The sequence below is a fragment of the Salvia hispanica genome, chromosome 6, assembly GCF_029641045.1.
Source record: "Salvia hispanica isolate PSC_SH4W2 chromosome 6, Shi_PSC_v1, whole genome shotgun sequence".
Lineage (NCBI taxonomy): Eukaryota > Viridiplantae > Streptophyta > Magnoliopsida > Lamiales > Lamiaceae > Salvia > Salvia hispanica.
Genome location: NC_142697.1, coordinates 25,428,269 through 25,439,363, shown reverse-complemented (window position 1 = coordinate 25,439,363; position 11,095 = coordinate 25,428,269). Strand labels below are relative to the sequence as shown.

The following is an 11,095-nucleotide window of genomic DNA, read 5'->3' as shown; positions in this document are numbered from 1 at the left end:
CATTACAACGAAGAAAATTTTAAAAAAAAAAAAGTACACGAATGGAAAAAAAAATCAAAAAAAAATTCAAAGAAAAAAAAATTCAAGGGCGGTGAGCACGAGACGATGAATCAGAACTCATTTAATAAAGATGGAGAGAAAAAAGATTGAAAATTTGTGTGAATGAAGTTTGTGGGTGATGAATGGAGGAAGAGGATGAAATATTTATAGAGGTGGAAATTAGAATATGACCGTTGAGGAAAAAAAAAAAAAAAAATTGATCATCGCCAAAAAATCGCCGGATTTTCGCCGTCGCCATTGGGAGTGCTCTTAGAAATGAAAAATTGTTTAGTTCTAGTACTAATCTTCCAATAAAATTATTCATTATTTTTTTTAACCTGAGTATTAATTTGTCTCTCGCTTGGCCGAGACATATTGCAGCCGTTATGTGTGATGGAGTTCAGAGTAATTAAGAAGGTTGGTACCGTACCCAACCGCTAAGGGCATAAATGTAATATTGGCACCGCTATAACAGAAAATCAGAGGAAATTTCCGCATCGCAATGTGTTCTTCTTCTTTCTCTTTCATCAAGGTTTCCAAGCACACAGTTTTCTGAATATTCCGTCGCCGGAGCCAGAATATTCCGTCCACTAGTAACTTCTCCGTCTTCCATTGACTACTGGCACCTGCTAACTTCTAGTTACCGTGAAAACCCTATCTTTTTTTTCAGGCCATTGTTCAATTATCTCAATTGGGGTTTTATGATTTTATCCAGTTTTTCAAGAATTGGAACTAAAATTTTGAAGCTTATATCTTAAATCAAAGCTGCAATGTTCACCCCCAAGCGGCAGTGGCAGGGGCAGTCGAGAACACCTAGGAATGAAGTGCGTACGCCAAACCCTACTACCGGCAAGGACAAATTGGTGACATTTATTGACGGACCTCCGCCGCCTCCACCGAGGGGCTTGTTGAATGACAATGGGGATAGAGCTGAGACGGAGAATATGGACGATTGGAGAAGGTTTCGGGAGGTGGGGCTGCTGGATGAGGCGTCGTTGGAGAGACGTGATCGAGAAGCATTGCTGGAGAAAGCCCAGAGGCTTGAAAGAGAGGTTAGATTAGAATGGCCAAATTTGTACTTACTTTTTGCGGCTTTGTTTCATTTTGAACGTTTGAGTCTTTAACTTGACTGCTTTGTTTATTCATTTGATTTATATTGTTTTTTCATTTGAGTCTTTAACTTGACTGGTGAATGGGTGATCGCATAGCATAAGAACTCTTGGTTAGGTTTTGATATGCTTAAGTGTAATGCCGGCTGGAAATTCGCCCATCTCATTGAGAAATAAAGTAGTAGTTGCTTCATGTAAGGTGCCCAGAGCATTATGAGATAATAGAGCAGAAATTAAATCATAGTAACAGTGTATAATGCTGAGAATGATAAATATAATGAGCTGAGACATCGATAAGGTGAATGAACTATTGCCAATGATGTATAAACTCTTTGTTTCTGGACTTGATTAGAATTTGGCATATATTGTTGGTGTATATGGAATCATTGATTATGTTAAGACTTAAGATGCAGCATATCCTGGAAGTGTGGAACCAATTTGAAGCTTACTCAATCTTATGTCGTGCTCATGCAGCTTCACGATTATCAATATAATATGGGTTTGCTACTAATTGAGAATAAAGAGTGGACTTCAAAGTATGAAGAACTTCATCAATCTCTTCTAGAAGCGCAGGAGCTTCTCAAACGTGAAAAGGCAACACACTTGACTGCAGTTAATCAAGTGGAGGAGCGTGAAACTAATTTGAGAAAGGCTCTTGAGGTTGAGAGACAATGTGTGGCAGAGGTGATTATGTTGTCATTGTAAATTCAATATGTGGTGTTTGTCATTGTGAAATGCTAAAGCTTACTTTCTGCAGCTCGAGAGGTCTCTTCGTGAGATATACGCGGAGCATGACAAAATTAAGATAACATCTGATACGAAGCTTGCTGATGCCAATCATTTGGTGGCTGGAATTGAAGATCGGTCTTTGGAGGTGCAACAGAAGTTGCTTGCTGCTGATTCAAAGCTTGCTGAGGCCAGCAGAAAGAGTTTAGAGATGGAGAGGAAATTGCAAGAGGTTGAGACACGTGAAAGTGTACTTAAAACGGAGCGCATGTCCTTCATCTCCGAGTATGATTAATGTGATGACTTAATCGTTTTGCTTATTTGATTGTAGCTCATGATTTTGTTTATAAATATCTTTGTCTAATTCTATACCAGGCGGGATGCCCACGAAGCAACTTATCTAAAGCATAAAGAAGATATGCAGGAGTGGGAAAGGAAACTGCAAGAAGGTGAAGAGAGACTTTGTCAGAATAGGAGACATATTAATGAGAGAGAGGAGAAGTTAAACGAACTAAATAGGATGTTGAAGCAGAAAGAGAGTGAATTTGCTGAAGAACAGAAGAGGACTGAGTTGCTAAATTTGAATCTAAAGAAAAAAGAAGAAGAGGTTGACAAAAAACTTTCTGAACTGATCGAGAAAGAGGAAGTAAGCCTCTGATTGTATCTAGTTTTAAAATTGTACTCTATACTTTTTATGTCTAACTTTGGATTGACTTCTGTGCAGAAAGCTGAAGCTCTTAGATCTAGTTTAGAGACGAAGGAAAAAGATTTAAGTGTGTTGACTGAGAAGCTGAGCAAGAGGGAGAGAGTGAGTTGCTTTCCTTACTTTGCACTTTGCATGAAGATTTGTTGATTTTTTATGCTGCACTTTCTGATTTTGTTTATAGCTTCCTTAATGATCCAAATAATTTGCGGGTGTTGAGTAATGGTATCTGTTAGTAGCCTTTTTTCTGCATTTCCTCTCTTCACGGACGAGAACTGTTTTGCATAATGACTACTTTGTGTTGGAAAATTTGCAATAGATTGTGGGAAATTTATTTGTGGAATATATCTTGTTGATTTTGCATCATCTCGGTAACCAAAAATTCATCTTTATATTCAAATATTCAATTGATATTCCTACTCAAGTTTAGGGAGGCCATCATATGCTTTCATTATATTTGTAAGAATGTTCAGTGTTGTTCCTGCAATCAATCTACCTATCTTGTACAGAAACAAATAGAGTGTGTAGACTGTAGTGCAAAAGATGAGATTACTATATGGTTGCTAAATCCTCCTATTATGCAATTTCATTTCATTATATATCAGCTATTTAGTTGGATAGTTGGAACTTTGGGTCCTTTTTATTTTTCATAGAAACCCTCTGAAGGTTGATAAGTCATATTGCAGATGGAGATTCAGAACCTTGTTGATGAGCACAAAGCTGCATTTGAGATAAAAAAGCAGGACCTTGAAGTAGAAATGGAAGAGAAGAGAAAGTTGCTTGAGGATGAGCTTAGAGTCAAAACTGATGAATTGGTTAAGAAGGAGAGCGAAACCAGCCATATGATGGAAAAATTGAAAAAGCGGGAACAGGCTCTGGAGAAGAAATCTGAAAGGGTAAAGGAGAAAGAGAAGGATATTGATGTAAAGTTAAAGGGAGTGAAGGAAAAAGATAAGGCCCTCAAATTGGAGGAGAAGAATCTAAACTCGGTTAGACAAGAAATAATTTCAGAGAAAGAAACATTACAAAGTCTCAGGGATGAGCTTGAGAAGATGAAAGCTGAGATTAGTCGGACAGAATTACAGATGCATGATGAAAAAGAGAAGCTTAGAATTACTGAAGAAGAGAGGGAGAATCATAACCATTTGATACTGGAATTGAAACAGGAGATACAGAGGTACAATCAGCAGAATGATTTGCTTTGTAAGGAACGGGATGATTTAAAGCTAGACAGGAAGAGATTCGAGGAAGAGTGGGAGGTTCTTGATCAAAAAAGAGCTGAAGTTACTAGAGAGTTGCAACAACTTGACGAAGACAAAAAAACAAATGATAAATACAAACACTCATTGGAAAGGAAATTGGAAGAAGATAAAATAGCCTTGGAAAACTACATTAAGAGGGAGATGGAGGCTCTTAGACTTGAGAAAGAATCATTTGCTGCTACAATGAAGCATGAGCAGTTAATGTTATCAGAAAAAGCTCAGAACGAGCATAATCAGTTAATTCGTGATTTTGAGACTCGTAAGAGGGATCTTGAGGCAGAAATGCGAAATAAGCAAGAGGATTTCGAGAAATCTCTTCAGGAAAGAGAGAGGGCATTTGAGGAGAAGACTGAGAAGGAACGTAGCAATATCAGTCATTTGAAGGACGTTGCTGACAAGGAAATGGAAAATATGAGGTCAGAGAGAAGCAGATTGGAGAAGGAAAGAGTAAATATTGCCCGGAATAAGCAGCAGTTGGAAGAGCAGCAGCTAGAAATGCAAAATGACATTAATGAACTTGGCATTTTAAGTAAAAAGCTCAAGTCAGAGAGGCAGCAATTTGTCAAAGAAAGAAGCCGGTTGGTTTCTTTTCTTGAGAGGATAAAGAGTTGTCAAAACTGTGGGGACATGGCAAGCGACTACATGCTAGCTGATCTTATTACTGAACTGGACGAAAGCGGAGCCTCTCCTCTTCAGGCAATTGGTGAACAACTTCTGGAAAAAGTCGCTTCTTATGAAGTAAAGGCTCAGAGAACTCCTGGTGAGAATGATGCAAAATCTCCGGACTCTGGTGGGCGTTTATCCTGGCTTCTTAGGAAGTGCACCCCCAGACTCTTTAAGTTGTCTCCAACTACAAAAGTTCAACAAGACGTGCCTTCTCAAAACTTGGACCAAGCATTGTCTGATACACTGGTCAGTGCTCAAAATGTTGGAGAACCCAGCATGCCAGTTGGAGGTGCCACTCAATCCAATGCGACCGAAATAGATCGAGCTGTACCAGAAGTTTCAGAAGATTCAAAGCATTCTGAGATGACTTATCGTAGACGAAAATATGCTAGAAAACCAGGGGATGTAATCCACAGAACACGTTCTGTTAAAGCAGTAGTTGAAGATGCTGAAGCTTTCTTCAGGAGGACATCAAAAGATGATCATCCAAATGAGGAAGAAAATAAGGACGCCCCTGCTTCTGTCAATGAGGAAAGTCGAGGAGATTCTAGCCTTGCTGGTAAAGGAGTTGGTTCTGTTCGGAGAAAACGAACTCGTGCAGTGTCTTCTAAAATGAGTGATGGCGATGAAAGTGATGGTCAGTCGGAAAGCGTGAGTGTGGGTGGCCGCAGGAAAAGGCGGCAGGCTGCTGCTCCAGTGGCACAAGATACTGGAAAGTCACGTTATAACCTTCGACGTCATAAAGCGTTAGTCCTGAATCTCACTACACATTCATGAAAATAGTTACTATGAGTTGATGCATCAATTTTCTTCAAATTGATTTCCTTTTGCATGTTTGAAATGGACAGCAACACAAAAGAAATTACTTCCACACCAGCTGAAGTCGCCAGTCAGAGCGACAACCCTGAGGATCCAGCCCAGGTCGTGGCTTATAAACACGAACAAACGATCATGGTTGATAGAGTAGTCAGGGTAAGTCTCTCTTGAAATTATGAATGCATCACGTTTCTTCCTCAAGTATTTTGTTGTTTAAATCAGTTGTGTATTTCAAATTTGCAATGCAGTTTGTTCCATCAGAAGCCAAGATTGAAGAAAATTCGAATGCTGTCAAGTCCATGGATAAAGTGGAAATAGTCAGCGAGGAGGTCAATGGCACATCAGAATACAACGACAAAGATGATCACGACAACCACCACAAAGATGAGCACAACAGTCCATTGCACTGTAATCCCAAAGAAGAAGAGGATGATGAAGATGAAGATGAAGATGAAGAAGAGGATGATGAAGATGAAGATGAAGAAGATAATCCCGGTGAAGCTTCAGTGCCCAGAAAGCTTTGGAAATTCTTCACATCTTGATGGCTAATTTCTTGTAACATGTCATTTTTTACGTACTAGAACTTCACAAGGTTAAAATGTTGTAGCAATATGCATAGGTAAGTAGTGGATTCCGAATTGTTGGGGTCTATTTTTTTTGTTGAGAATCCGTCAGCATATTCGGTTTTGTAGTCCGGTTGTATTTCAAAATACCTTATTCTTCTTTATTTTATTTTTTCAAACGAGTGTGATCAGCTTGGGGAAACTGAATTTTGTCAAATCTTTGCACTGAATAAAACCACCTAAAGCTAATAATTGTGGCCCAAATTATTACACCCACTAATCAAGACAGTAGTGAGCAACTTAGGTTGAGAAACTTCATTTATGGCTTAAGCCGTTTGTTTCACAAATAATTTGAGAAAATTTCTAATAATTCAATCTGTTATCGTTAAAAGGTGGCAATTATGTATCTGCTCCACTATAATTGACAATAATTCTTGAACTATATTTTTGTGGAGGCAAAGGCACCCTTATTCATATCAATTGAAGCTAATTAATACCAAAGGGGACCCATGTTCGTGCACATGCCAAGAAATGGCCTTAAGAAAAGAAGCAAGAAAAGGACCCCAATTACTTCCATCAACCCCATAGCAGTTACAAATCCAGAAAAGCAATGGCCAATCCTTTTCCCCAATTAAGTGACATATCATCAAAGAAGTAAGAAAATCAAATGCTAAATTAGGGTGCATTAATCTTGTTTAGAAAGGATCTTAGAGGAAAAAAAGCCACAAAGTCTAGAAAATGACTTATCACATTGTTAGGTCTGGAAAATGATATTTGTAGAGTGGGCTAGCCCCATCTCTCTCTCTCTTTTACTAGCCTTTTTTTTTGCCCTTTCTCCAACACCAAAGCCTCATTAATTCTCCATTACAACATTGCATTTATCTCCTTGGTCCCCTCACAAAAAAATCATAGTACACACACTACAGTGTGTTGTTTGTGAAAACACACATCATTGCATATGTTACGGTTGTTTAACCACAAAATTGTGCATTAAACAGTCCCAACAAGCAATAATTTAGCTCTGCCATTTTTCTAGTTGCTGTTGGGGTTGAGAATTGACATTACTGTGAAGGCTCTAATGAACTGAAATGTATTAATTGAAGCCCACTACTAAACAAGCGTTTAGAACTGTCAAGGAAGAAAGAAAAAAAAAAGTTGTGTCCAAATTTCGAAGAGTCTTTCACCATGTCTGAATTCATGCCCACTCCTTTTGTCCTCTTTTATTACAGCAAAATCAGTTTTGAACCCAACAGCCAAAGGTGAGAACAAGTTTCCTCTAGACAAAAAACTACCTTTGTCTTGCATGCATTTACAAGCCCATATTTCACTTTGATTTGAGCATCAAAGATTCAATATGGTCCCCTAATCCCCCCCCCCCTACCCACCCCACCCCACCCCCCATCTCTCTTGAAACCCTTTGATCAGAAGCCTAGATACCTATATCCCACAATAAATCTCCCAACTGTTTACTCACTCATTAAACTACCATCACTTATCTAGCATTGGATTTCACATATCGATATTAATCCAATCAAGAATTCAAACTATAGCAACTTGGGTTAAGTATTTTCAAGCTTTTGGAAATAGATTTCTTCGTACAAATTAGAAGCTGCAACCTTTTCTTGATCAGCTCTTTTGCCACTGGTTAGATCTTGGTATTATTGGAGTTACCACAACTGCTATATGTGTTTTCTCTTTTTCGAACTGACAACTGTGGTTGTGAACTTATTAGCTGAAAAGATGCCTTAGGCTTCCTCAGACTACTGCGAACTCTGCCGCTCTTACAGTCTACGCTCCCTTTTCATTACTCCCCATTTACTACCTTAGCTTTTGCTATAAACTCATGCAAGAATCGAACTCTAGCCTCCACTACTTTCGTGTTGCAATCCCTCTTCGAAAAATCCCACCTTTCCGCATTTCATTCTCTCAGCGTTTAATCCTTGCGCTTTCATTTCGATAAAAATCTAATCTTTTTCTCTTTTATCATTCGCATTCTTGTAAATTTGTTGATTTCTTGAATCCATTGTTTGCATTTTCTTGGTTGCTGGTTTCTAGCTAGCTTTTTTTAAATCTGGGGTTTAAACAGCCATGATAAAAATCGAGTCTTTGAGGTTTTCAGTTCTTGTTGTGTGTTTGATTCATTTCACTGCGACATGCATTGGACAAGATGAGAGCGTCGGAGCTCCGATGGTGAGAGCTGAGCAAGAAGCTTTGTATAATACTATTCAAGATTTTGTTGGAAAATGGTGGAATGGTTCTGATCTTTATCCAGATCCTTGCGGTTGGACCCCTATTCAGGTCTCTCTCTCAAAAAAAAATAACTTTCCATAAATTTTCTTTGAATCTTTTATCCAGTTTTAAAGTTGTATTGGAAAGTAGAATATCCATCTTATTTTAGGATCTCGTTTTAAGTTGCAAGAGTAGTCAAATCCGTGCAGAACTGTGCAACTTTTTTTGGTATACTGTGGATTCCTCTTCCTTGCTGACTAAAACTACGTCGTTTTGGAGAAGCTTTCTAAAATTCAAGACTTCCACTTTCTATTTCTAGTTTTATTCTCTATTATATGCATTGCATTGTGTAAGAGACTGAAACAAAATAAAGCTTTCGCTTGTGCAGCTTCCTTCATTCTCTGACTCAATTTGTCTGCTATAATAAGTATTAAAAAATGAATCTTGCTACAAATTGTCTACATATGGAAATTTATTTTTTCTATCACTCTTAATGCAGGGAGTTTCTTGTGATTTGTATGATGGATTTTGGTACGTGACTGATTTAAGCATTGGACCTGTTCAAGATAACTCTTTAACATGTAGACAAGATGTGGATTTTAGTCCCAATTTGTTTGCACTAAGGCATTTGAAATCACTATCCTTCTTCAATTGCTTTGTGGCGCCTCGCCGCCGTGCCGTCTCGATCCCGGCCGGGAATTGGGAGTTTCTCTCTGGAAGTTTGGAATCGCTCGAGTTCCGGTCAAATCCCGGCCTCACCGGAACAGTTCCCGAGACTTTTGGGGGGCTCGGGAATCTTCAATCTTTGGTGATTACGGAAAATGGCCTAATAGGGCAACTGCCCGAGAGCATTGGTAGTTTGGTGGCGTTGAGGCGTTTGAATCTTGCCAGGAATTCGTTCACGGGCAGGGTCCCGAGCAGCATAGGTGGGCTTAACCGACTCTTGATTCTTGATATGAGTGGGAATGCGCTGTCGGGCACCCTGCCCGTGACTCTAGGAGGGTTGACGGCCCTGTTAAAACTCGACTTGAGGGATAATCAAATAGAGGGCGAGATTCCGAGTGAGATTCGGAATCTTAAGAACCTCACACTTTTAGACCTTAGTAACAACAGGTTAAGTGGAGGATTGGTTGAATCTATTCAAGAATTGGGGTCATTGCAAGAATTAGTCCTCTCAAACAATCCCATTGGTGGAGACATAATGAGTATTGGATGGCAAGATTTGAATTGTATAACTGCTATGGATCTGGCCAATACGAGCTTGACAGGTGGCATCCCAGAGTCTCTAACACATTTGAAAAGTCTAAGGTTTTTGGGTCTCAATGACAACAAGTTAACAGGGGATATACCCTCAAAGATTGCAACTTTACCTAATGTTAGTGCAATCTATCTCCACGGCAACAATCTCACCGGCGAGCTCGATTTCTCGGAGCTCTTCTACCGGCGGATGGGACGGCGCTTCGGGGCGTGGGGAAACCCGAACCTTTGCTATCAAGCTGAGCTCGAGTCACCCACTTATGCGCCCTTTGGGGTCAAGCTATGTCGACCTCAAGTGATCAAGTACGAAATTGGTCTCGATTCGAGTTCAAATTTCGACAAGAATTGGACACATCACCCCGCATCATCAGTGCCTTCTTTGGAATTCAAAGTGTTTAGTGTTAGTGGGCTACTTTTGCTTGTTGAGGCCTTCTTAGTCTTGGCTTAACAACATTTTAAAATTTGCTAAATGTCACTCTGTATATGTAATCAAGCTAATTAAAAACTCATTATATTTCCAACGATATTTACTCCTTGCATTACCTTTTTGTCTATTAGTCTTTTAATTAATATCCCAAATAAATTTTTGGCTTTTGAAAGCCAATAAAAACGACAAAAGGGGAAAAGATAAAATTGGAATTATCAAGAGCACCTTCTTGATCCAGTCATTGTAGAGATGATAATTAATGTTGCGAAAGCGAAATATCAATTGCAATGGAACTAACTAACTGTAGATATGTTTTGGTGCTATGGGTAGAATATTTGTTGCACACACACACTGGTCACTTAAATTTAGTCGTGTGAACACTGACGGATCTAGAAAACAGGATACACGAGGGATACACATATTAACGAAGGTTGTTGCCAATGTCGAAAGATAGAGGTAGTGCGGCAACTGTCACTGGATGAAAAACGAAAGTGAATCATACCATGAAGGGTTAGGGAACCCTGAGACGTCGCACCGTGAGGTCAACAACAACTACAGTGCTCGTGATAGGGTTGCTCGACCCCACGACCCTATCCACCATTGCATTGCATGTGTATATGTATAGATTGTAGAGAAATGTGGTCCATGAAAGTATAGAGATTGTGGTGATGATGAGAGGGAAGTGGTGGCGGACCATTTGAAGATAAAAATCATACTAGAAATTACAAAGGGCAGTAATGCAGAGTGATTCAAGGGTGTCAGAATTGTAGACGTGGTTAAATTTAATTCAGAGTTTGTTGCTCTAGGTATCTATTGTGACTTAGATTTTAGTGTTCTGTTTTGGATTTCTTTGGCCTCTAGGGTCCACCCCATAGCTGTCACAACTGTTTATGCATAATCCCATTTTTTTACACAAAAACACAAAGATTTACTAATTCTAAATAAACTATTTTATTTTTCTATACTTTACATGAAATTTAGATTATAGCTGCTTCCAATGTCACTGACATGAATTTATTTCCAAAATCATTACCGGCCGGCCGGCAGTTCTGGCTATGTATATGCTGTCTCAAAATTGGTGGGTGATTCATTTTACCACAATTTACAGCTAATATTGGTTTATTTAATGTACTATACCAATTATATTGAATTGGGTTGGCGAATATTTTGTTCGGTGACGATTGTTTCCATTTTTATGAAGAAATATATACTCCATTAAATACCTATAAAGATCGTTCAATTTTTATTAAACGTTGTGGCTAGTAGTTGTGTGGTTTATAACAATTAAAGTAAGAAAA

The 11,095-nt window shown here is 38.9% G+C and overlaps 2 protein-coding genes across 2 annotated transcripts; both read left to right on the top strand.

Annotated features, from left to right (window-relative positions):
- Positions 1-464: 464 nt before the first annotated feature.
- On the top strand, positions 465-6,063 carry LOC125205440 (nuclear matrix constituent protein 1-like). Its single transcript, XM_048104367.2, has 8 exons — positions 465-1,091; positions 1,623-1,832; positions 1,906-2,159; positions 2,250-2,520; positions 2,599-2,682; positions 3,264-5,251; positions 5,354-5,477; positions 5,570-6,063. The coding sequence occupies exons 1-8, from the start codon at positions 810-812 to the stop codon at positions 5,861-5,863; spliced, it is 3,507 nt and encodes a 1,168-aa protein (XP_047960324.2). The 5' UTR covers positions 465-809; the 3' UTR covers positions 5,864-6,063.
- Positions 6,064-7,332: 1,269 nt separating this feature from the next.
- On the top strand, positions 7,333-9,912 carry LOC125204353 (piriformospora indica-insensitive protein 2-like). Its single transcript, XM_048102986.2, has 2 exons — positions 7,333-8,182; positions 8,613-9,912. The coding sequence occupies exons 1-2, from the start codon at positions 7,973-7,975 to the stop codon at positions 9,816-9,818; spliced, it is 1,416 nt and encodes a 471-aa protein (XP_047958943.1). The 5' UTR covers positions 7,333-7,972; the 3' UTR covers positions 9,819-9,912.
- The last annotated feature ends 1,183 nt before the right edge of the window (positions 9,913-11,095 follow it).

Coding starts and splice junctions, on each gene's coding strand:
- LOC125204353 (XM_048102986.2), top strand. CDS start 7,973: ATGATAAAAATCGAGTCTTTGAGGTTTTCAGTTCTTGTTGTGTGTTTG. Junction 8,183..8,612: donor GCGGTTGGACCCCTATTCAG/GTCTCTCTCTCA, acceptor CTCTTAATGCAG/GGAGTTTCTTGTGATTTGTA.
- LOC125205440 (XM_048104367.2), top strand. CDS start 810: ATGTTCACCCCCAAGCGGCAGTGGCAGGGGCAGTCGAGAACACCTAGG. Junction 1,092..1,622: donor CCCAGAGGCTTGAAAGAGAG/GTTAGATTAGAA, acceptor GTGCTCATGCAG/CTTCACGATTATCAATATAA. Junction 5,478..5,569: donor TGGTTGATAGAGTAGTCAGG/GTAAGTCTCTCT, acceptor TTTGCAATGCAG/TTTGTTCCATCAGAAGCCAA.